At 35.2% G+C, this 27,222-nt stretch overlaps 1 protein-coding gene across 6 annotated transcripts in view; it reads left to right on the top strand.

Annotated features, from left to right (window-relative positions):
- The window catches only part of LOC128993476 (ecdysone-induced protein 74EF), a 372,841-nt gene that overhangs the window by 207,153 nt on the left and 138,466 nt on the right, over nucleotides 1-27,222 (top strand). For 4 of the 6 annotated variants that reach the window (XM_054417391.1, XM_054417394.1, XM_054417390.1 and 1 more), the window contains 6 exons: nucleotides 3,728-3,791; nucleotides 10,035-10,208; nucleotides 11,942-12,088; nucleotides 14,732-14,812; nucleotides 18,546-18,669; nucleotides 19,153-19,269. In XM_054417391.1, the coding sequence (XP_054273366.1) occupies nucleotides 10,113-10,208; nucleotides 11,942-12,088; nucleotides 14,732-14,812; nucleotides 18,546-18,669; nucleotides 19,153-19,269 (565 nt within the window). In that variant the 5' untranslated portion in view covers nucleotides 3,728-3,791; nucleotides 10,035-10,112. The remainder of the gene's footprint in view (nucleotides 1-3,727; nucleotides 3,792-10,034; nucleotides 10,209-11,941; nucleotides 12,089-14,731; nucleotides 14,813-18,545; nucleotides 18,670-19,152; nucleotides 19,270-27,222) is intronic. The other 2 variants (XM_054417393.1, XM_054417396.1) reach the window with 2 other exon arrangements.

Here is a 27,222-nt window from a genome sequence, read left to right as displayed (position 1 = left end):
CTCACTCCTTGCTTTGCTGTAAACGTTCCTTGCACGGGGGGTTAGTCTATGTGGACGGGCAAATGCAAGGTTAAAAGAGGCCGCCAACCTCTAAAAAAATAAATAAATAAATAAATAACGATAAACAAATTATAGAATTTATTTGCCTCAATTAACTTAAACTAAACAAGTTTAAACTGGTTTTATTGTTAATGGCTATATATGTAATGTACTTGTATTAAACAATCAATGTCCTATACATCTGGAGAAAAGAAACATTTTGTTAGTCAATAATCTAATCATTAAAAAGTCATAGATAGAGAAAAGTTCTAGCTAAATCCACAGCCACTACCCACTCGCCATCCTCTTCTGGCTTCAGTTTTTAACGTACCCTTTATTATCTTGCAATAAATGTGTTGCAATAAATCTATGTGCACATTTTGGATATTTATACTACACAATAACATAAATTTCTAAGTTGCTTTAACTAAATGTTGAACCTAAATACAAACACTAACAAATTTCAATTTCAACATCACCAACTATAAAAAAGAATTTCTTAGGTCACCAAACTACCCCAGGGTTGTTTTTCACATTATTTCAGGCTAGACGTAGTGGTTGCGTCATTATCATTAAGATAAAACCCATTGGTGAATCGGTGGGATTTGATCCCCCAGGACCTCTGGGATCAAAGTCCCACGCCACTGAGTAGATAAGTCGAGTGGACAGACATTTCTCAACCTACAATAAATGCATAAATGCAATATAAAAAAAAACAACAAAACTGACTTACCGACACGCCTGAGGTGGCGTAGTTCGGGCTGCTAATGCTACTCTGCATCAGCAATGACGAGGTAACTGTAGCCCTCATTGAGTGTCTACTCTAGTACCGTTACATCTATACTCAATGATCACGTTCCACCACTAGACTAGCTCCCTCCCCATCACTATATTTATACTTTACGGTAAAGGTAAAGTAAAAAGCTGGAAATTTAATTCAGTAAATATATTTAAGTACTAGCTGGTCCGACAGACGTCGTCCTCTCCTAATGTGGTTTTATGTCAAATGCTCGTTCATTTTCAAGATGAGCTCGTGCGCATGGCTCAATCACGTCTTGGTTAAAGTTTGTTCGCTACGCTAACTCACCTCCAGGTTGAAGTTCGTTCGCTACGCTCACTCACCTTTTAGTTGCAAATTGGCTGTGGTCATAAATTAAAAAAAATAATAGTCCTGCACCCTGTTGGTAAACCTATTAAATTTGTAATGCTATTGAACATCACAGAATCAAATTCTTTTGTTGAACCAACTGTTAAGATTTTTTAATTCCATTTAAATATGAGTACTCCTAAGGTTAACATGGGAAACTCCAAAGCCACTGGGGCGGAGCCCTTTTGATGGATCTGCACCAAACTTCACACAAACCATCCTTGAATAATGCTTAATAATACCTGAAAGTTTCATTACAATCTGTCGAGCGGTTTCGGAGTCCATAAAGGACAAACAAACAAACAAACATACAAACATACATTGGATTTTATATATACAAGATGTTGGCCCGTCCTACGTACGGGAATCGAGTAGTCAATTAAAACTGAATATGATTCAGAACAGCTAGTTTACAGCTTGGTGGCCGATTCACACACACTGGCTTTGAGTACAGTAGCTACATACCACCTTCCACTGCATAGGCCTACTATCACTTACCGTACCTTATTTTACCACCTTGGCCACTGAAACCTCTAAAATGATCCTGGCCTCCCGTTCTCTTCTATCCCTACCATTTCTGGATGACAGGAAGACAGTAAGATACCAGTCTGAAGATGTCTTTCATTACTTGGTCTTCCACATGGTCGTCTACCTTGTAGTACTCCTTGGAATACACTTTTAAAAGTTGAAGTATCTTCTCTCCGCCATGCAAAGCCTTTTGGTCTACTTTTGGAATGTACCACTTTTTTTAATTTTCTGAATGATACAGTACTACTGGGATAGTTATGATATGGTATGAATCGATTTTGGTTTCTACTGACACCCTGCAGCTTACTGGTCAGTTTTCTGGAGACCTACTACACCGGTTGACATTTTCATTACGAATAAAATGTGTACTGTATGCAGTCATACTTATATTCAAATATCTAGAAAAAGATGTATCAACACGTAAACCACGTATCGTGCACGTATAGTACTTAAAGGGTTAAGCACTTACACTTAGGCTAGACGGATTGCATTTATGACAAAACTTGATTATACGTTTAAAATGTTTAGTTCAAAATTACACAATCTCCTGATAACATATAGATCTTTTACAGTAGAAAATAAACTGCATTTTAAAGTAAAATAGTATGTAGGCAAACTCTGACGATCGATATTTTTGTATACAAACAACTTGTAACATAAACATTTCAATGACAGTTAGAAACCAGCTGTTAGTTAAACCACCACTAAAACGACTTTAACTCGTCCGTCGGCTGCTAGACTTTTTGAAAATTAAAACTTAATTTCTAAAAAACTGAAACCCTAAACTAAAATTATGGCTTCGACATTCCCTAGTTCTCAAAATTATCTTTCTTTCAACACAAAAATCATAAAAATCCGTCAAGTGGTTGATTCAGAATCGTGAAATAAAAAACCCTGTTTCGTTTTAATATATAGGATAGATTAAACAATTAAATTCTTTCTAGACAATGAAAACTGTGTTTATGGTACATTTTAAAGAAGATTTAAGATAAATTATAGTGCTTGTAATTCAGCCTTGAAACAACATGTAGACATGTAAACTACTACAATAACTTAAGTTCATTCAGACATTCTTCAATGGAACTGCTCCATTTTTTTGAACTCAGTAATACTAATAACTTCTTTGATTTTCGCTTGGGCTGTTAAAGACTGTTCTACAAATGTTTCTACAACTACCTTACTTGCAGTTGATCTCACAAGCGCATGAGGCTGAGTCTGGTCCAAAAGATTTGATATCCAAGTATCGCGATTGTTTTTGTTTTATTCAATTCCACGCCACCCCCCTACTGGCATTCCCCTTACGCACCCACTCACCCTTCTGGTTCATGCCTTGGACAGCGATCTTCTCTCCTCTTTGCTTTCTCACCATGCTAGACTTCAACCTTTCTCATCCCTCCCTTGTCATCCTCTTGTGATTGGCTGATTACCGATTTAATGTATGGATTATTGCCTGTTCTTGAAAGCCATCGCTTAGTTCGTGTCAGTTGGGGCAGGAATTTAAAATTGATGCTCAAACTGCTTCTGTTCATACCAACTGGTTGACAAAGTCGTATGTGTCTGCATAGCTGAGCACTGTGGGTTCAGTGTTTCTGTTAAGTCTCTTTTTTACGATATTTATAAATAAATGTAGTAGAAGATTATATATTACCATTGCTATGAGGACAAGAGATTAGGGACATTTGCACTTTGTGTGCTTACAATATGAGTTTTATTCTTTTACCTCACAAATATACAGGGTTGTTTACACGTTCGGAACACAATTATTATGGAACATTTCCATAGTGTGGAACCACAATCCAACAGCTGTCCCGGTTTACATAGCAGTTCTAAAACACAGATATCGTGTACCAATCGGCAAACAATGCAATAAGTAATTTACTGTGTATACCCCGCCAGGCGTGCCAGGTATATGCACATTTTGTAAAAAGCTCTTGTATCTGATCAACCACACTATGTCAAAAACAACCAGAATTTTCTGAAGAGGTTTCTCACAAACCTGTTTTTCTGTTTCAGAGTGTACCTCCAAACCTACGTTCATGTTTTGGCTCAAGTTTCAAAAATATCGTGATATATCCAGGTAAGTTGGATTTTCGATTCACAGTAGTGATATGATTACAGTACAAGATCCTTGTGGGTCTCAATGTCAATGAAGGATGATCTTTCCCTGTTTTGCAAATGTCATTAATAACATTACTTGTTGTACAAATAATGTTAAGTAGAATGGTTTGTTCATATAAAAATCCATAATATTTAAATTCTTTGCCTTAAGTTCCCAGCACAAGCAGACCTAGCCAACTGAATGTTTTAAAACAAATTTTCAAACTTGGAATGATATCTTGACGTTTATCTTTAAAAAATGTTCTTCAAAGCTCAGTTAACTTAATTATTCACAGTGTGGACCCCAAAACAATTGTCCAATTGAAATTTAAACTGGTCTTTGCTATAGTCATGTATCATTATCATTGCTTGAAGACAGCTATGAAATACGTATTTCTAGCTGTTGTGAATGCAGGGTGAGTGTACAATGGATTGAGGTGGTCTTTGTAGCTTTGTTTCTGACTAAGACCAGATGTTTCTCAGCCAGCGCTTTGTTTCAAAAGTCTGATTATCGAGAACAGCTGGGCTTAGTTTAATATTAAGAAATAAAACAGCTGTGTTTTGTTAGAATCTAACTGGATGGATATTTTTGATTGTTAGGCAAACACTGTAACTCAGCTAGCCAGCTCAGTTTGTAAAAATTGTTAATCAATCTATATAATTAAGACGCGAACACAAAGTTTGTCGGTTGAACTCCTCCGCCATTTCTTAACCGATTTTATCCATTGACGTCTGATTGGAAAGAGCATGTCACGTAGATTTGCAAACTGGCCTTACATTTTTTAAAGTCCCTTGGGCTCTGCCCCAGTGGCTTTGAAAGTGCCTATGTTATACTTATGAAGAACATAATTGTTAACATTTTGATCAGCTGGATGATTTAATTGCTGTTATTTATTTTTCAATTCAATGAAACACATTGAGTACATTTATTTACTATTTGAGTTTGTGTAAGCATGACGGATCGTGTTAGTATGGTTGTATCTTAAATTTGTGTGTTTATCGTTGTTTTGTGTCGCTATGACGGGTCGTGTTAGCATGATTGTAACTTAAATTTGTGCATTTATCGTTGTTTTGTGTAGCTATAATTTGTTTATTTGTTGTTTTTCCTTATAAATGCCTCCAACGCAGCGACAACGAAACATAGACAGGAGGCGTAATCGTGATAACGACCGCAGCTACAGAACACTGGCGCGTAGTAGACTTAACTCATCACAGTCAGCACCTGACCCTGGACAATCTCAACTATTAGGTTACAAATGCCCCCTAACACTACCCCAAAATGACTTTTTGTTCTCAATTCGCCCTTTATCAATGACCTGTGTTGCCTGTACAGCGAGGCATTTTGAGAAGGAGAAAACCGGCCGGAATGCTTTAGGTTTATCAATAACGAAGATAAACATGGTCTGAGTTACACACCAGTAATCTTTGAGCTGACTCTTTTAAACTCATTGTAAATGAATGTTATTCGTTTTGAAATAACTCCTGTAATACTTTGCAATTGCTCGAATTCGAGCAACATGTACACTAGTATGATATATTGCTGTAAGCAGAACCCTTATCCTTCTTGTTCAAGATTAGATAGTGTTTTATTTGTTAAACCTAATACAATCTGCTAAATTTATTGTATTAAATATTAAATAACTGTTTCATATGCTTTTCTCATAGTTTAAATCTTTACCAATCAAAATTAATTGTCTTTTCTTTTAAAAGGAAACTACCTTTATTTTGGAGGTACTATTGTTTTGCAAAGCAGCTAATTTGCTTCTTAAAGGAAGATTTCAAATACACTGGTTAAGTCGATGTCCTGTCAGAATCAACACACTCCTATCATATTTTTAAACGTTCCGATAACAACAGATTCTCTATCTGGTAGACTGTGATTATCCCTGAATCGTTTGTACTTAGAACTTTTTAAGCAGCATCTTAATTGCCTTTAATATTAAAAAAATATATACCGGTAGTAAATTAAATATACATGGTGAATCAGACCATCCTTACACATACTTTTACCGGAGTACGTTTTTACCTAGAAACGCGAAACAAAACTATTCCCCCATAAATTACATACGAGGAATCCATTTAAAATACTAAGAACATGATCAAAGCCCAGGGTGTTCCAGAAATGAAGGTCACGGGTTCGAATCTTGAAATTTCCTTATGTCAACCTATACCACATTGTACATTTTTAGAAAGGCCTTGCTTTTTGCTTAGAGCTACATTTTGGTGAAACAGAACTTAATTATCTCAATCCGTTTCAAAATGGCGGAAACTTTTGTGATTTTTCTTCTTATTGACGTAATACCCTGTGTTTTTGAAACCAATATAAATTTTTCAGTTCTGATTCTGATAAAATACATATTAATTGCACTACCAAACAATACTACTTTTTTATATTTTTAGTTTTAGACTTTTGAAAGTAATATGCATTTCATATGGGAAAATTTACTTTTTGGTTTATTACTCAAATACTAAAAGTAAATATAGACAGTAGGTGTAACTTGGAAAGGGTACTTTCCTGTTAAAGGGAACATTCATGAAGGAAACATCAATGATTTTTTTTCTCGATATATCGATATAAACAAATTGAAACATATCAGCTGACAACTACGATAAATAAATATTGTTCAGAATCGAAAAAAAAAATTAAAAAAAAAAATATTGAAATAAAACTGTTCTAAACTAACCTAACAAAACTAATCAAACTTGCTGTAACATTTAAAAACTACATTTAACTTAACATTCTCCACTCGCCTTTTCTGTTATGAAACGGAATTTTTAAATGGTACAGCAAGTTTGGTTGGTTATGTTAGGTTAGCTTAGAACAGATTCATTTCTTTCCATATAATAGACTTCAAATATCAAATATCAGCTGTCAATTTGTAATGTATCGTAAAGGGAAAAAATCGATATATCGAAAAAAAAATCATCGATAATAATGAATGTTCCCTTTAACAGGAAAGTACTCTTGGAAAGTTATTAATCTTTACAAGACGCTTAAAGTGGTGTGCTATTTGACATACAGGGTGGGGCAATGAAAGCGCCCCAATTTATAAACAGTACAAACTCAATAATATTCACCCTATGGATATAAATAGCACACCAAAACACAGCTTATCTTTTGCCATTTTAACTTAACAAAGTCATTTTTCCATTTCTTGAGAACAAAATCCTACAAGTGACTTCATTGTCCTACTTGACATTCTTTTTTAGCCACTTGAAACTCCATCAAATACTCCTCCAGCACTTCTTCAGGAATCACTTTAGTTTTTGGACTATCCTTAGCCTCGGTTCAAGCAAATCTGTGGGGTGACTTTGAAAAACCTAGAACGTCAAGTAGCTTATTAGAACAACCCCCCCCCTCCCAAAAAAATTAGCCAACGTAAAGCTTTCAACAACAAAAGCTTCCTGGCAAATCTCTTCGGACTTTGAGTTACAGGGACTCATATTCTTTTAACATTTGATGGTGTACAAAGAGTTTTGCGGCACCCACCGATTATTTTTTTTTTGTTTAAGCGATTATCCTAAATAATTTTACCCAGTTCAACATTGTTTTCCAATCTGGAACAGCGCTATGTTGACTAAGGATGGAATGCGGTCCAAACAATCTCTGGGTTTTTGCACAAGAACCACTATTTTATAAATAGGTTTCCACATCAAAATCTCAGTGTTAATAGCCTCAGGCATAATATTTACTAAAATGGCATAGTTTAATTGATGTTTTAAACACAGCTGATCATTCATTGTTGCAACAATTAACATGTGACAGGTAAAACAAATTGTAGCGTTCTCATTGCCTCACCCTTTATGTTGCCATTTGATTTTTACTTTCTCCCCCTATACCATAGTATATGGAGAAAGTATTGTTTTCGTCAAAATTTTCGAGTTTGAGTTTTGAGTGGATATATTCGTTTTGGGTCCCCCTGGACCCAAAAAAGTGGTTTTCGAAGTGATGTCTGTGTGTGTGTGTGTGTGTGTGTGTGTGTGTGTGTGTCTGTGTGTCTGTGTGTCTGGATGTGTACAGAGCTAGAGACTACACCTGTGGTCCGATTTCGATGAAATTTGGTATGTAGGTTCTAATCCATGGTATCTCCAGGCGTTTTTTTCATTTTTTTGAAATTTTGATTTTTAATGGGGGTTTTCCCATAAAAGCCCATAAAAAACAGGGAAAATCGGATTTTCTCAAAAATGGCCGGAACGATTTTGATAAAAATTTAGTATGTTGTAGCCCTTTAAATTCTGAACAAAATGGTACAAATCCCATTTCTGTAAAAATTACGGTTCAAAAGTTATTGTAAATTATGTTATTTTCCTATAAAACCCCATAAAATAACGAAAAATAGGATTTTAGACAAAAATCCGGTTTTTATTTGACATAGTATGTTATGGTCCTTACAATTTTGATAGTTTTTTTTCATTTTTTAGAAATTTTTATTTTTAATGGGTATTTTCCCATAAAACCCCATAAAATAACGGAAAAATAAGATTTTCCCAAAAATGGCCCGAACGATTTTGATAAAAATTTAGTATGTTATAGTCCTTAATATTCTGAACAAAATGGTACAAATCCCATCTCTATAAAAAAAACGGTTCAAAAGTTATTGTAAATTATGTTATTTTCCCATAAAAACCCCATAAAATAACGGAAAATCACATTTTCCCAAAATTGGCTCGAACGTTTTTTTATAAAAATTTAGTATCTTATAGTCCTTTAAATTCTGAAGAAAATTGTACAAATTCCATTTCCGTATTTACTCTCACCGCTTACTCTTACCGCTTATGATAAAGGTTGTTGACAAACTTATGGGAGAAAGTATGTGTCAGAATGCTGATACCGTTTATTTTATTTACAGGGCTACCAACATTACCTACAAAAAATAACTTTTTTGTAAAAAATTATAATAAGACACATGATTTGAATATGACACATGACATAATTGACACATGATTTTAATGTTGTGTTTATCATGATTGCAAATTTGCAATCAGAACGGAAAAATGTTAAGCGGTTTCGAAAATACAGGTTATTACGTCAATATGAGAAAAATTCACAAAAATAGCCCCCATTTTGAATCGAATTGAGATAATTAAGTTCTGCTTCTGCTTTCACCAAAATGTTGCTCTAAGCAAGACCTTGTAGGCTACAATGTAATATATAGGTTGACATAAGAAAGTTTTGAAATTCGAACCCGTGACCCTCATTTCTGGAACACTCTGTACTTGGATCATGTTCCAAATATTTTAAATGAATTCTTCGTATGTAATTTAGGGGGTAATAATTTCATTTCGCATTTCTAGGGTAAGCTCATTCACCCTGTATACAGTACAAGAAATACAACATTTAGGAGATCTAAATCTGCACATAACGCTGATTTTGTTTATTATGACTGTTATGAAACTGTACTGTACTTAAACACAAGTTTTTAAATTGTATAATAATTTATATAACAATTTAAACGTTAGAATGGGTACTAGGACCTCACATTGTTCCTAGAGTCTGAAATTTTTAACAAATGAACATATTTAAACAATTGTATAAAATAGTATATTACGTTACTAGTCCTGAAAATAAGTGTTTACCGGACGAGTGTGGTCGTTCCCGTGCGAGACGAAGTCGAGTACGGGATTACCATACGAGTCCGGTACACACATTTTGGACGAGTTACGTACGATAGTTTACGCCATACTACTTAATTCGTACAAATCCTTTTATATTTCCACCAACTAAAGGACTAAACATCACTAGTCATAACCTCTAAGAGAGGTTATGTTTTTGTTTATAACCAAATCATTGCCACGCAAATACAGTATAATCAGCTGATTGGTGTCCGGTAAAACTCATTGCAGAACAGTATCACGCAATGAAACCCCATTTGAATAAGCTGGCGGCAAACAGCTGTTTTCTGGACTAAATCCTTGCGTGGGAAGTTCGTCAAAATAATGTAGTGTGGCGTAAATAACATTTCAGCTATTAATACTTGATCTAGAATAACATCATGGGCATGGTCTCTGAGGTTATTTTATTGAAAACAAGAGATAGAACTCTAGTAATTCAAAAAATAATTTGTAAGGTGAATGGAGTAGATATTATGTAGCCTTCTGTCCTTTATTCATCTGTCATTCAAATACCCTGTGTTTTTATGCAGAGTCCAGTTATGAACTATGACAAATTTTCAGATTTCTTCAGAGTTCAACTCAACACTCAACACACAATTTGCTGTTGCAGGTCCTTGTTGAAAGGCTAGACAGCACACTGGCTTTCCTCAAGCCTGGCCCGCCGGCCCCTGCCAGCGCTGCTCCTGTTATGCCCTTCATAGATGATGACCTCCTCTGGGACAACGACTCTGACGGAAAGATACCTGACCTCTCTCAGTGCCTTGCGAATGTATGTAACATACAGGTACATGGTGCTAGCCAATCACTAAATGTACTTGTGTTATTGTGGCCTAGCCTCTGAATCACTAAGATTTATAGAGTATAAAGGTTAAATTACCGTTGAGTGTTTCAAATTCTTAGTCAAACCACCTTGGTCTTGAAAGTCAAGATGTCTTCCTTTTCCAGTCCACAAAGACATTATGTAGATTCCATCGTATTCAATGTGGACTGTGTGATAATTTGTCACTGTAAACACACAAAATGAGGAATTAAAATCTATGTTTTAGCTCCTGAGCTATAACTAAATACCCCCGCCGCAGCAAACCTGCCGACTAAGCGAATTTCCATTTGCCTGAATTGATTTTCAATTGAATGTATTTAATTAACATTAGGTTTTATGAGTACCTAGGCTTGGTGCTACAGGGAGGGTAAAAAAGTGTATTTTTGGTAAAATATGAATAACTTTGTATAAAATAAATAAATTTACCAAGTTTGATTAAAATACATCCATAAACAAGCAAACTACAACATTTTACAATATTCTCCATAAGAATAACATGGGAATTTTAAAATAACATTTTTTTGAATTTTCTCCGTAACCAATAATTGTACAAAAACACTTGGATATACTGAATTATTTCTTTTTTTAAGCTCTTTAAAAAGGTCTGGAGAGAAATTGGGAAATTTTGTGTTTAGAGGGTAAAAAATTAGAAAAACCAATTTTTACCCCATAAAACCCTCGTAAAACTCTGTTCCCATGGTCCGATCATGCTGGTTCGCGAACTCATTCAAGTTTATCCCGCCTTACACCTTCAAACCAAATTTCATCAAAATCGGACAAAAATTACTCAAGTTATCGTGTTCACGGACACATATATATATAAATCTATATATATATATATATATACATATATAAAAATTTGAACGAATGGTGTTTTTGGCCTCTGGGGACATCAAAATGAAAAAGTAAATCGGTCCCGGGCCTAGGTCTTACCATGCCACCTACGGTAATAGCTACTTCCCTATAGGGAAATTCGCTAAAATAGCTACTTCCCTATAGGGAAATTCGCTAAAATAGGTTTTCTTTCGTCCTCAGTCCAATCAGTTGTAACTTGCGTTACACCCGTTTCGGCATTAACATGCCATCATCAGATATCTTCTTCTGAGGCAGCGTCGTCACAGTAGAAACCCATAACATGAACACATTTTACAATTACAAAAATAAAAATAAAACAGTCCTTTTGCACACGTGGTATTGGTTGACCTAACGTAGCAGCTTTCATGACACATCAACCATCTTAGTGGAAAAAAACTAAAGGAGAAGTTAGATTTTTAGACTCTAACATAATCTGTGAGTGGCTTTTCAAATATGTACCTACTCATGAGAAAACTGTAGAAAACTACCCTTCACCGTTTTTTAATTTCCTTAAATATAATTTAACTAAATTTAAAAAAAATCTTTTAATAAAATACTGGAAAAAAAATTGTGTTTCAAACTTGGCTATAATTTGGCTTGCAATCAGTTGGAGTCTTCTGAGGTGCAGCTAGTAAAGTAGTCATCTATAGTTTTTAATTTTAAACCTACATCTGTGATTCTTTTCTTATCACAGGTTTTTTTTTATTTGACTCTTTAGTTTTATGAATTCCAAAACTTTCTTTTTATTTCATTTTATGACTCGTTAAGTGTGAATTGATACACACATTCACAATGTTCTGAATCATTGAATTTCAATATACGAATCACATTGTTTTGCACAGGAAACTAGCAACAGTCTCGGCGAGTTATCGTCCAATGTTCTTTCCGAGCTAGATTCTCAACTCGACAACGAAGCTGAAGACATCTTTAATCAACTCGCTGATCCATCCTTTGAACTTGAGCAGTTCTTTGACTTCAACGAGGAAAAGGTACTGTTTTAGAAATAGAAATTATGTTTGGCGTTTTTGCTGGTGGATTTCTACAAAAAAAAAACCTCAAGATAAAAGATCTCTAGAATTTTTTGAATTTGGCACTCATTTTTAACAATCTGTGATGGAAATTAGACATCTCACAGCCGAATAAAAGAGTTAAATTACCTGTTTGTCGCCTTGTGCTCCGAGTTTTGTCCTTAATGGATTATGCACATTTTGCCACAAATGCAATCATAAGATCCGTACAAGAACTCATCTTCTTATACGGATCTAACGATGACATTCGCGCCTAAATGCGCATAATCCATCGAGGGAAAAACTTGGACCACAAGGCGACAACCAGGTAACTTTTTTTTTAATAATTGGTCCTTAAAAACCACAATAACAATAGATGCCATAGCCATATTAACGTTATGTAACCACTTTTTTGTGATCTATTTTAAATAAGAGGTGTTTGGTTAAAACACTGTTAGATTATACAATAATTTATTTACCTATTTTGTCTGAAGGTCTTGTAGTTTGTAGGTTGAACTAGTACTCGATGCACATTTCGCCGCTCCAGTGCGGCATCTTCATAGAGTACTTCTTACACTATATCTTCCATTCACTATCCGGTCACATTCGGATATAGAAGTGTACATATTCCAGAAATATAGTGTAAATATGTACATTTAGTGTAAAAACATAATCTATGGAGATGCCGCGCTGAGCGGCGAAATGTGAATCGATTACTAGTTCAACCTACAAAAAACAATACCTTCAGGCAAAATAGGTAAATAAATTATTGTATAATACAGGTCTTGTCACTGGGTTCAAACAACACTATTAGGTGATATTGTAAAACATTTTATCTACAGATCAACTTTTCAATTATAATTTTGTCTATAGACATATTTTCTATATTCATTTTGAACTATGACACTCTGAAACTCAACAACTGATTTGTTTTTAATATGATTTCCAATTCAGTATCCATATTCATTTCATCATTTAGATAATCAATCATTTAGTACCCATTTCACATAGTTTACAGATGAATTCATACACTTAATGTTCCCGCATTGCTAATTGATCTCAATTAAAATTAATTGTTTAAAGTGAATGCTATATTAGTCATCAATTAGTCAAACTCAATTTTTTATGACATGCAGCTAAATTACATGATTGTGTAACTATCATAGTTATTAACCTCATTTGGAAAAATAATCCCACAAGTTAGTATAATTTCCAATCAGAATCAATCATTACAGGTTTTGTAGTATTTTTCTTCTTTGTCACTTTTATTTCTGTAGATCCAAATAGTTGTAATGTAGCAATAGTTATTAACTTAGTTTGTGCATTGATTTCATTTTACATGTACTTATGACATCGCAGAAACAATACAATAAATAAAGAATATATCAAGAAAGACCACATTAAAATGGTCAGATGAAAAGTAATGCAATGTTGCCAAATCGTCAGCTTAATATTCATACATTTCAGCTTCACTTACCTGTGAAGCTGAGCCCAGGAGCTTACAGCTACTAAAAAATGTCAGGTGTAAAAAGTGTCAGCACTGGCGTGTTATCCTAGAATGGAACTTTTCAGGGAGTAGATTGAAGAGAATCAATCTCATTTCTCAACTATTCTTTGAAGGAGTCTTACATTAGGACAAAATATCAGTTCTATATGTTATTTGTATTTCTATCTTTCTGATCCTGGACTCAATTTTTCTCAGGTAAGCTAGCTGAACTCTACTCTAAACCTCCGATATAGGGTTTTCCTTTACAATATAGAATTAAAAAGGGGTTTTGAACAGATGTTAAAATCAATGTCAGACCATTTTAGTTTGATCTACTCTAAGTGATGGATGAATCCCTTTAGAATACAATTAATCAATATGCAGCACAATGTCAAAGTAGGAGGTTTGTTCAACTCCTGGTGTGACTGCTATTAAGTATGAGTACTAAAGAGGAATTAAACCTGTGTTATCGAAATTGAGATCATTGTGTCCTACATTTTACATTTACAAGTAATCCTTATAAAACTACACCTCCTCCCAGGATGCAAGTCCTCTTTAGGAGGGAGAGAAGTTGTGGACAACATTTTTTTCTTAGTGTAGTTATTGTACCCTTTTTTTGGACAGTCTTTTCACAGAGTCTTGAAAAATATAAACAGCTGATTAAGCTCACAATACCACCCTGGCCCGCGGTTTGCATGTGACACCCAATTGGCTCAAGAGATAATTTTACCCCCTCCTCCCTTCCTCGCGGAGGAATTCTTCCCATCCTTGCTCTCTTGCTAAATTTACATTAAATTAAAACTGAGTCCATACTCAAAAACTATTGGGTGGCTGTTGGTCATTGGACGACTGTGAGAGCACACACCTGTTGAATGTTGATACCTCGATTTTGATAATTTTTCACCGAAAAACAATTGCACAGCTCGATATCACGAAAGTTTCACTGAAGCAAAACTGTAATTCAGAACAAACTACTGTACAACAAAATTTCAGATAAGTTGCGCCTAATACTAGAATAATCGTCACACCAGATTGAACACACCCTTACCTTTTGACAAACATTCACGTCTTTACCTCTGTGTACATAATCCGTTGTAAATATTTGCTGTTGTCTGTGGTGAGTTGTTACGTTGTTGCAGTTCTTATCTTTACATGAGACATGTAAGTCACTGCTTACGAGATCTGCCCTCCCCAAATACAACAATCACCAGCTGTTGCTAGTGAGTGTGTTACAACTTACGATTCTGGTGGCAGAAACTTTTGTGAACACTAATTACAGTTGCAAAAATAAATTTATACAGAACAAATTTTAGATGTTGGAATTGTAATTGATTTTGGATTTGGTGAGATATTAGTTGAAGCCTGTATTGTTGACCGGGAAGCCAATTTTGAAATTGATTGGACAAATTAAACTCATTTTCCATTGGTTTTATTGGTGCCACCAGATAGGGGCAAGCCCCTCCTGAGCAGAGGAAAATACTGCTCTCATGTAGACATATTTCGGGGGGAAAATATGAGAGATCACAACGGTTTTCGTGTACAACATTAGAACATTAAAACCTCGTTTTTAGCCCTTACTCTACTAATTTATTTTCTAGGAGGGACTAAATGCTCTCCTATCGGGACCACCCTAATTATGGGTTTTTAATGTTGACCTTCGGGTCTAGGGTCTGAGTTGGAACGGGCAAAATCAGATTGCTTTTGATTCGATAAAATAATTATTGATACAATCAACAATCGGTTTACAATAAACTGTAGGCGATCGCGGTGAGATTGTAAACTTCTCCCGAGGTTGCAGAGGAATCGAGAACAGCTGCTGTGGTTGTGTCGTTCTTGCAAGCATCCCCTATGGTCATGGCAAAAACTTTTACAAAAAATTTACAATGGCACAATCTTTCTGCGATCTTGAGAATAAATGCTCGGCTTAAAAATCTAGCCGTTTGCACACTCTTATAATATATATTACCTGATTCGAGCTTAGCTTGAAAATTTTTCTTGGTTCAAACCAATCTCTTAGACCCAACTGTTTGCCCACCTCAACCTAAAAATTTCGTTAATCCGCAGACTCTGGTGGATTGTTAACTCTTTGAGCTCCAAAGACTAATATATCAGACTCAAGAGTGTAACATAACCAAACTTCTACTTACAACCACCTATGGAAGTGAAACTAAAAAAAAAAAAAATTACTGAAAGCTCTACTTGACATGCTCAGTGACATGGGAGTCAAGTTGAGAACTATTGCACTTGGGCATTGCAGCCTGGCCAGAGGTATTGTTCTTCCGGCCAGGAAACGTTGGGAGAGGTCACCTAAAATAAATTATGGATAGCTTGTGTAGAAGTTGACAGGATAATTGGACTTTGTGTGAGGGTTTTGCCATTTTTTCGTTTATTCTTTGGTTCTCATTTGGATTGCTCCCCATATAGAAAGTTCAAAGACAAAACATTCCCTTAAAAGATCTCTCACCAAAGCAAATGTTCACCAATTTTGAGAATGATACTGTTCACCAAATCGTTAAGTTTCACAAAAGTTCCTGATTCATTTTAAATTACTTTTAGATTAGTTTCAACTATGGGCTTTTTGGAGTGGATTAAAATCGGCAGAATTTATCCTGCTTTGTTTTGTTGCATTTAATAACCAAAGTATGCCTCTTACTTAACATATTTAGTGGCTTCAGCTATTTTATCCACTAACATTTTACGATTATAATTAATGAAAAGGAGCTAATCTATTTCTCACTAAATGATCATATCTTAGCCTTAAACATAATATTGGAGACGATAAAAAGCACTGAAATAATCCATTGTTGCTCTACACAGCAACGACAACTAGGTTGTTTTGTCTCTTTGAAAGTGTGTTTTTCGAAGAGATACCAATATCAGACTGACTTCTAAATGACCACCTTTTTAATCAATGTACCATTTTTTTATTTTCTGTAAAAGCGCAAGTGTGACAATATTGAGAACAGATCAGACTATAGATAGAATACAGTATATATCGTAACCATTTATTCTTCTTAAACACTCAAGTTTATTTTATGTTCAATAAAAAAACGTGAAATTTGTAAGAAAAAAATAGTTTTCTATTAGTTTTTGTGATTTTAATCAAAACAGCAGGAGGCTTTATACCTGTTTGACATAAATTGAAAGCTGTAAGATATTTCTACATGATTTTCAGTATCTATCATGGCTGTACTGCAGACATCGAACAACTTTTCCACAATAAGATGCGGGCGAGCAGATAATTACAAATATTCAGAGTTTTGAATAAATAAATATATCTTAAAACGGTTGGCCTACTTTATGTAGGTTTTTAAAATTCTACATATGAATAACTGAATTACAACTTTAAAACCAAAACAAATAGGTGTATTCATAAATCTGTCAATTGGTTTTTAACACTAACCATATTAACCTATTAATCACACCTCCTGTTGATGCTATAAATTCTACACTGCTATAGGTGGAAATGTTAAAATACATTCTCTATCAACCCTATCAACCCTCTATCAACTCAGTTACCTAAACTGTCACAGCATCATTGTCACCAAAATCAATATCTCCATTATTATTAACTTTGAACTGAATAAAATTTCAAACGGCAATAGAGTTTGACAGCATTGGTGTCCACTTAAATTTTCCATAAGTGGGGCTGAGGGGTCTGAAGTGTACAAAATAACCCCCAATTAAAAGTAAAAATGTTAAAAATTTAGGTACAACAACTGTTGATTTAATGTGCCCTGCCACTTTTATTGTTTTTTGAAATCTTGGAATTTTAAAACTTCTGTAGCCACTATGGTACCCCAAGTGGTACTTGACCTTCCCAAAACAAAGCGTCAACTCATCGCTTTTATTTTTTCAATGAACAGTCTGAAAAAAAGTGGTTGACTCATTGTGATCTCTTTGTGGTGGCTGAGCCCCCCCCCCCCCCAACCCATATGGATGGACGCCCATTGATAGTGACAGTGTCAAACCCATTGCCATTGAAATTACTTTATTTTTACAGTGGGTTCCTAAATTGTAGTTTCCTCTGCCAATCACATTGCCACAAAATGTTCTTACACATTTTCAATTGTAGTGTCACCAGCATATGCGTTCATTACATTCTTTGATAACCTTCACTGTTTAAAAGTACTTTCTCTACCTTCACACACTCTGTTACCACCTAAGTTCTTTTTTCATTTTCATTTCCATCCAAACATAATTTTTCCTTCAGTTACCTAACAATGTACATGTTCTCTCACTGATTTGAGAAAGCAAAGTGGCCAATTCGCTCATCAGTGAGACAATGTTAACATTGTCTCACTCTAATTACTTTGTCTCACTCACTCCAGATTTGCAACGTGAAGGCACGAAATAGTGAGCGAGTAACATGCAGACAAGGTCGTATGCGCGCGAAATACGTTGGCAGCACTGGCTGTAAATCAGCTGGTCAGCTGTTGTACTGTTGTATCATTAATGTAATATTAAAAGTTCACTTCTGTGTAAAAATATGTCACGTTTCTTTACCAATTTATTTGTTTTAAGGTAACTGTAGGAAAAATATAATGTGCAACTCGAGTGCAAAGTGCAATTGCCTCACTCGAGAAACCATTCCTCAAGTAAGTATTTCTCTCGAGTGAGTCAATTGCTCCCTTTGCTCACTAGTTGCACAAATAACTAGTCTTCACCAATCGCAGCCTCCATTGTCATATAAAATGTAAACTCCATTCTGCACAGTTTTCTTCTATATTTTCCTGAGCTAACTACATTTTCATTTTATTTTTCATAAATTTCTCCATAATATTCTCCATTATAATCTTCATTATCACCTTCTTCCGCTACATCTTCACCTTCATCCTTTCCATTTTCACCTTTATAGTGATCTTCATCCACTCCTCAACACCTTCTTTGTTTTCATCATCACCATTTCCCATCACGCCCTGCTTTGATATCTGACTCCAAGTGTGTTTTCAGGAGGAGAACAACAACAGTGTTGCAGCCAAGAATCCTGCCACTGTCGCTCTTCTTCAAGAGATCCATAAGAACTCTCAGAGAGTCAGTAAACTCAACATCGCCGCAGCCAATCCACTGTTGGCAGGTAACTGTTTCAAGTGTCAAGTAGAGAAAGAGCTCTTAAATACCTTAAACCTAAAGGTCGATTTTCAAGCTAAAATACCAAGTGGTTGGAAAAATCCTCTTCATCGTTGTAAGAGTTGTAAAGAGTCGTCAAATACAATACACTTACAGAACACAAAAATTTTGCCAAATTGTAATAATACTCATACATGATGTAGCTGGCAGATGATGAGTCATGACTGCACCACAGGATCGTATCAGTATTATTACAATTTGGGCAAATTTTTGTTTCTATACAAGTTTTTGTTTTTGTGTAAGTGTTTAATGTATTTGACGACTCATTAAATTAAATATTTATTAGCTTAATAACTTAAGAATTGATCAAAATTTTGGTTTCAAAAGAAAAATATTAAGGTTATCAAATTTGGTGAAATGTAACTTAACATTTAAATCTAATTTCTTGTATCACACGTTGGAGTTCTCCACACGTCACTGATTGTTACAGAGAAGCTAGCGACTCCTGCTTCTGTAGTTCCTGGTTCTCCCACCGCCAGCTGTGAAGCGCCAGTGTTCCCCACACCTCTTCGGCAGATCAAGACAGAACCGGATACCAGTAGATCAGGTTGGTTGAAAATCTTATAAATTTAACTAAGAGTATCTTATACTATAACACAAGGGTCTCCAGCGAGCTCCAGACTTGGCCCACTGTAAATTTTCATTACTTCATTTACTACTGTTCTAGTCAGTTCCCACAACTAAGCAGTGTGATGTCTTTTTCAAGTATTTAAGACTTTTTCTTTTTATTTCTATGTTCTAGCCCAAAATGTTTTTCCACATCTTAGGTCTAAAGAAGGTTGTGGCATTGTTACTTAGATCAAATCCATTGGTGATTGGCAGAAATTTAACGCAGGACTTTGGACAGTATTAAGGGACTAAGGACAGAACCCATATTAAATAGTCCAACCCCCATCCAACAGATGAAAATGTAATTTGGTAGTGGAAAATATGGTTAAGAGTTTCAAAAATGGTCGTAATCATTTGCACAATGTGTTAACAATGTGTGGCTCAGTATAAGCCGGACGAGATTTTTCATCTGTTTTGGTTAAGGTCGTGAGCAAAGGGAAATGAAACATGTGTATTGTCGTGTGATTGAACAAGAGATTGCTGAACTGATAGGGGACATCTCTAAGACTACCACCGACAATGGTTAACCCTGCTAGTAGTAAAGACGCCAACAGGCAACATTTCTTTTATCTACTAGTTGGCTAGCTGAGTGGTTATGATGCTCGCCTAACAATCAAAAGGTTGCCGGATCGATCCTGAGAAAAGTCAGTAGCTTTTTGATGGATTGAATCAAGATCTTGCTATTCCTTATTATTGGGATTTAAATTATTGATCCTGGCCAGTGAAATTTATCTTAGTCAGTAACAAAGCTACGCAGATCATCTCAATCCATTCTCGTCCTTCACTTGTATGTGGATATAAATATGCTCCTAGGTGACATTTACATCTCAATTGGAAAAGGTATAAAATAAAGATACTTAACAATTAACTAACTGTTGGCCCATCCTATGTACGGGAATCAAGTACTCGATTAAAAATCAATATTATTCAGAACAGCTAAGTTTCTCTAAAAAAATCTATTTTTTTTATCAACAGAAAGTATATTATGTTATTGTCCATTGTATTATTAAAGTGAAACAGCAAATTTTTTTATCATCCAATTAAAAATATAGGAATATGGTACATAAAAATTAAGCTTAGAGTGTGTAGATTTACCAAAAATTATTGATATTAACAAACAGGCCGATTTCCTAAGGGCTCCGCCATAGGGATGTAGTGTTAAGGGTTAATGTTTATATTAAATTAATGAAATGCTAAAACATACTTTCTAACTGGTCGGTTCTCCCTTTGTGCAGCAACACTTTCCTCTGACATAACTTTAGTGTAGATACTTATACAATCTCGCATATGGATTTATTTCTGTCAAAATTTCTCCCAATTCCTGCAAAATCGTCTGATATAACTTTAGTTTTCCTCATTTTTTTCTCCAGGAGTTTAAAGGCCTGTCGCATAGGATTACCTGCGAAATGGTGGATCTGTCCATATACAGTAAAATAATAGGGCCAACAAATACATTAAAGCACCCACTTTTATCAAACGGCTAGAAATCGCTTTAATGTTAATTTACCGCACCTCTTTTAAGAACGAAAGTAAATAATAAAATAAGTAAACAAAAATTAACTAACTATTGTCAATTGCATTGACCAGCTATTGTTTACTAATTTAATCGAATAACTTAAACTTCTAAAACATGTAAGGCGTAGCCCTTTGAAAATTGGCCTATGGGGCAGAGCCCTAAGAGAATTCGTTAACATCAATATTTTTCAGAAAATCTACACACCCTGAGCATCATTTTGATGTGCCATCTAAAATACTAAAATGCTATTGTAAGTGGGAAACATGCATGAGGGGAACGAAAAAGCCGATGCATTGGCCAGGAAGGGTGCGGAAGACCAACTGTCAGGACCAGAACCCTACTGTGGTACCCCCATAAGCTCAGGAGTAGCCAAAGTCCAAGACTGGGTCAAGGTTCAAAAGGCTCTGGCCTGGATGAACCACCCAGGTATGAGGACGTCCAAATTACTAATCGACCCCACTGATAAAGGCTGGAAAGACTTGCTGAGCCTTAAGAAAGGGGACATTAGTCTACTAGTAGGAGTGTTAACAGGGCACGGTCCTATCAGGAAACATCTCAGGACCATAGGGAGGTCACAGACAGACCTCTGCAGGTTCTGTGAGAACGAGGTAGAAACCTCAGAACACTTATGGCTGGACTGTCCAGCGTTGGCCCATAGAAGGCTTACATCTCTGGGGAGGTTATTCCTGGAACCAACAGAGATAAGGAAGCTGGGTGTCTTTCAGCTCCTGGGCTACTTGAGGAGCCTAGGGCTGTCAGAATGAATTAAAGGGTGCTACAAAAGGTCTCCAGGCCGAAGTAGCTAGGGGTATGCCATTACCCCAGCCCCCACAAAAAAAAAAAAAAAAAAAAAAGTGGGAAACAAGCCCACAACATAGGAGGTTGCAAAGGAAGTAGTAAAGGCTGGCAGTGCGGAGTGTGTGAACCGCTTATGGCAGTTATAAAAATGTATCTGCAATACTAAAATGTTATGGGAAGGGAGTGTAACAGGTCCAAGACGTAGGAAGTAGTGAAGTAAGTAGTAAAGGCAAACAGTCCGGATGGTGGGAACCGTCTGTGGCAGTTAGATTAATGTATCTTCTTAAACAATTCATAGGTTGAATCACATTCATGGATCCATCTCATAAATGGCAAACTTAAACAGGTCCACGACGTAGGAAGTAGTAAGCCTAATAGCAAGAAGTGCGGAGTGTGGTAAACGTTTGTGGCAGTTAGATAATTGTTATTTGTTGTAACCTTATTTAGCTACGTAAATCAAATCTGTTAAATACTGAACCTAAGAAAGAATATGTTATATGTTTTATCTATGACTGTACCTATACGACAGAATTTGTTTTCCTTTGTACTGTGTTTAGGTCGTGGCTTGATTTGAACATATGCTATGATTCTTTGTTTTGTTTACATTTACATTGTTATTTTGTTTCCATCATGGCAACCCATAAGACCAATGTTAAAATTTAAAAACTTTGAGTTACTTTAAAACTATATAGGCATTATCAAAAATTTTAATTGGTTATGGCTAAACCATCCAGACATTTGACCAAGCAACCTTGGTAAGTTTGGCTAAACATGTTCAGCCGTTATTGAGATTAAGTGTTATAAAGGTTGCATTGAAGTTGATCCCAAAGAGCTTCTCTTTGCTCCGCTAAATTAGGTTGATTTCACTGACACACAACTATGATGTTTATATGGTCCGAAATAACCTTAGTAAACTTAATTTTTATTCTAGCAGCTGATAATCAAATAAACTGCAGACAAATGTAAACACAACCCCAAAACAAATTATTCTTCCCATATAAACTCCATGATAACTTTGACCTTCTGTGGGGAATTTTGTAAAATCGCTTCTTATTGTCTACCTAAGCTATGAGAGGAATTTGTATGCAAAATCTCAATGCTTCTAGGTGCTATGGTTTGGCCTATGCGTTGATCGGAATTTTGCATTTATATATAGAGATCTCTAAAAAAAACGAAAAACGTTCCATTCGCCGTTTTGTAAACTTTGCAGAAACTAAAAAAACCGTTAAGAGAGTAATTTTTAAAGATTATTTTTAGATTTTTTAGATTCTACTAGATAGGTCTAGTCAAAACAATGTTATAAGGATTTTTTCAAGTAAAAATTCAAATTATTAAGCTTTTGACATTTTAAGTGTAAATGTAGTGGAAAATTGTTGCTTGGGCGTAGTTGATATCAACTGCATATGCACAAGCAAAGTTTTTCTACTGAAACATAGCACTCTAAAATACTGGCGTTTGGAACGTTTTGTAAATAATAAAGTTTTAATAGCTGCAATAATTCATTATTTTTATTGCTTAGGTACAGAAATTCTCAAACTGCAAGTGAAAGATTTTTTTTACAATATTGAATTTTATTTTACTAAAAGAGGTACACAATATCTTGTTAATGAAACGTACATAACCCCTAGCCTTTGTATTAAGCTGATATTGTTTGTGTGCTTGGGACTTTTAATATTACAATATTGCACTTCATTTAACTAAAAGAACACACAAAATCTTGTAAAAAACGTATTATCTTGGTACAGTATAGTCAGTCACAAAAGGTATATATTCTTGCAGCCGTTGTTTGTGCAGGAACATGAGAAATCCTTAAATAAATCAGCACATTTACCAAAAATAACATAAGACAGTAAACAGTAAATTGACAACAGCTAGGTTGTAATTTACTAATAATAAGTATTCAGAAATGGAAATTAAATTCCTATGTCCTGGTAAATATTCTGGATCATAAACGTTATAGTGTTCAACTGTAGTGTGCATTGTAAGCACAAGTAACGTTTTTCCAATTACTTCAGAAATAGGTACTTTTTCAGGCACTTCTTCATTTTTGTAGTTTTTTTACTCTTTCCCGCTATTTCTATGACTCTTCTTAACTTTCTTCTTCCAAAAATCTATGTTTAACTTTAGTTTGTTGCCTCTATTTATTTGTTTAATAAGGCCTGACACCGGTGAAGACATGGTCTTGTCTGCCCAATACGCTGCACAAGGAATGTTCTTCCAGAGAGTGCCAAATTCCCCTATCCATAATTCAAAGTTTTAGCTATAAAATCGGCCAAAAGATGTCACCACTTGATAGACAAAAGCACAAGGAACGTTTTTCTATCAAAAACCTGCAAACTCTAATTCTGGCGCTTGGAACGTTTTTCCGGGGAGCCATTCAATTATTGGTTAATAATTGGTTAAGGTCATTTATCATTTACATAAAATTTGATTGTATCACTTATAACAGAATTTTTTTTTCTACGCAGATAAAATTTAATTCTTACATTAATTTTACAAATAAAATATTGATGAAAGGTCGTCGTCTGTGGGTGTGGAACCAATGATGCTGGCGACATTTCCTTTCTGTATGGCCATGGCAATTCGTTGAACATAGGTAACTTATAACAGATTATCATGGTGTTAGATTTTAAAATAGCTTGCTTGGTCAAAAAATGGCTTGTTGGAGACCTCAATTGACAGGCAATTCTTGTAGTTTTGGTGAACTGTTTTGCTTGAACATTTTCTTATAAATAATATCAATTACATTAAATCAATTTGAAATGAAGGAAAATAATACCTAGTAAATGTGCCGGTTTCTTATATAAAAATAGAATATAGCCGAATGGGCCTCTCACAGAGTGTGTATTTGAATCCAATCTTCTCCGTCAGGTTTTCACACTTATTGCTGGAGGAACATATGTCGTAGTTTCCAATAAGCTACCATTTAAGATTATGACGATTTAACTGTTGGCAAATGAGAAAGAAAACTGTATGTTAGAACTTGTGTAAAATAAAGAACTTTTACAATTATGAAATAATAAAGAACTGATTTTATTCTGATAAATAACAATATTTAAAACATTTTCTCTGTATTGTTCTGTTCTTCATCACTTTAAATTCTTACAACAACTCTTCTCAATTGTTTAAATAAAATAAACCATCTGTTCATAAAAACAAAGACTAACAAATTATTATATTTGATGTTGATTAATATTGAAATTTGTATTATATAAAAAACACCTTAATTTCCAACATCCTCCCCACCTTGGAATTTTGCTTTACGTCATCAAAATTTTAAACAAAACTATTTACATGTTTCTTTTATAAGTTCACAAGTCCATTTTCCTAGGGATTTTTATCTTCCTCCCTCTTCTTGTTTCTGTTGGTGTTGATGACTTTGCTGTTGTAGATCTTCCACTTCAATATGTGCATCCTGTTTCCTTGACATGTCTTTTGAATTTATTTTCATGAGGTCGAGATAGATGAATTTTTTTCAATATATATACAAGCATTGCATGATACTATCTCTTAAATCTTTATCTCTTCGACGATGTTTCCATCCTGTTCACAAGTTGTTTCCACATATCTCCCCACCATAGGACGCTTGGAGGATCAAACTTCCAAGTTGAATTTGAATTTGATGGATTTCAAATTTCTGTTTCATTGTTTTCCAATCCAACGGCTTCCTGAATTTCACTACACAAGGTGAAACTAAATTTAAGAAATTTGAATCTCTTGCAAAACATTCGTTTAAAGAATTACATTTTCTGTTCTTTGTAGACGCATCAAACACTGGTTTTATTTTTGTAGTTAAGCTACTGTCTTTTGTCACTGGGTGATGCAGCAATTGATGAACCGCTGTCGACTCTGCTGGATCTGAAACATTTTCTCTAACACAGTCACTTAATTTGTTGGGAGTATTTAGTCTTTTGTTTGATGACAAATTGGCTTCATATCTGTTTTCAACGTTCACCGCTACATTTTCTTTAAAATGTTGAAACACTTCCGCATCAATGGAGCTCTCTGTTTCACCCCAATAGGACCCCTTCTTCTGATTGTCTCCCAGCTCCCTAGATCTCTGAATTCTGGTTTACTCTGGCAAAATAAAGTTAGAAGAAATGTATTACGACTTCCACTGCGTGGTTGTTTCCCCATCACGGTCCATCAAAGCTACGTTTCAATAGCAACTAATTTGTCGCCAATCCTCTGGATAGTTCCTGTATACAAATCCACTAATACATCTGCACTAAGTAAAATCTTTACATCTGGTACATTTTCACCTACATCAGTTAAAGTAATGTTCTTTTCTTTCAAGATGTCAAAATACTCTTCACTCTTAAGCATAGGTACATGGTTGCAAATTGTCTCTTGGTCTGTCACAGGAATAGAGATCTTGAAAGAATTTTTTACATTTTGAAGAGTAACAAGGTAATTTTTGTGAGAATTTTGTTTTAGATTTACTCCACCAAACAAACTATGATTTATGACTTCACTACCTGTTTCTTGTAGACCTAATTTAGTGACACAGTCCTTAGTAATGTAGGACCTCTGTGAACCTGGATCTAAAAGTACTCTTCCCAAACACTCTTTACCTTTTTCATCTGCAACCTTAACTAATAGAGTTTGTAATAGAGTTTCTCCTGTACCATTTCCAAAATTACTTAGAACCTCTGACTTAGGCTTAGTTATACTGTGCTGCTGTAAGTCTGGTTTGTCAACATCAATTTTAGATCTACTTTCATATAAGTCCCTACACATGATCCCATAATGCCTCTTACGACAGAAGAGACATTTGACAAATACCTTGCACTTTTTTGCTGTGTGACCTTGCTTCAAGCACACAAAGCAGCAATTTTTCTTTTTCAGATACTCCTTTCTTCCATCTAAAGTCAATTGTTGAAAATAGGAACAATCTTGAGCATTGTGCCCTCCTTTAGAACAATAAGTGCAGTTACTCACCAACCTTCTAGGACTCTCTGTACCAGTTGTCAATAGAGCTGCTACCGTAGGTTCACTCTGACGAGGTTCGTGTACCGTTGACATTTTCCTGGGGCTGCTGCATTTGCTGTTGTTTTTTCCTGGAGTGGTAGATTTAAAACTCGAACGAGCAAGAGCCAGCCTCTCTTCGCTCTCCACCTCAGCCTTTAGAAAATCAAGAAGTTCTTGTAAAAATTTACTTGATTTATCATCTGACAATGCAGAAGTCGAGGGTGTGTGTGGTAACCTACTTGAACGATGCCACTCCCAGGCTCGTAATGTTTCCTCGGGCAAAGCAGATTCTACCAGAGGATACAGCATTGAAGCGTACTTGTCTGAAGTGACTCCTAAAGTTTCAAGTGCCCTTAATTCTGTTTCTAGTTTGTCATACAGTCGACACAATTTAGTATTAGGACCTAGTGTTACTTGTTGGAGCACTAAACTGAGCAGTTCCCTCACATATACTTCTATTAAAAAGTCGTCCCTACCAAATCTTGCTTTTAATTGTTCTAGGGCCTTTACATAATTAGTTCCGGATAAGGCAAAACTTTCTACTAATTCCCTAGGGGATGATCCTGGTTTTAAAGATTGGATGAGGTATGGGAGCTTATCCTCAGG

Source organism: Macrosteles quadrilineatus, unplaced genomic scaffold, assembly GCF_028750875.1.
Source record: "Macrosteles quadrilineatus isolate MER2022 unplaced genomic scaffold, UCM_ALF_1.0 Scaffold_4__1_contigs__length_99947679, whole genome shotgun sequence".
Taxonomy (NCBI): Eukaryota; Metazoa; Arthropoda; class Insecta; order Hemiptera; family Cicadellidae; genus Macrosteles; species Macrosteles quadrilineatus.
The sequence above is the reverse complement of the archived record's forward strand: the minus strand, read 5'-3'. Positions and strand labels throughout refer to the sequence as shown.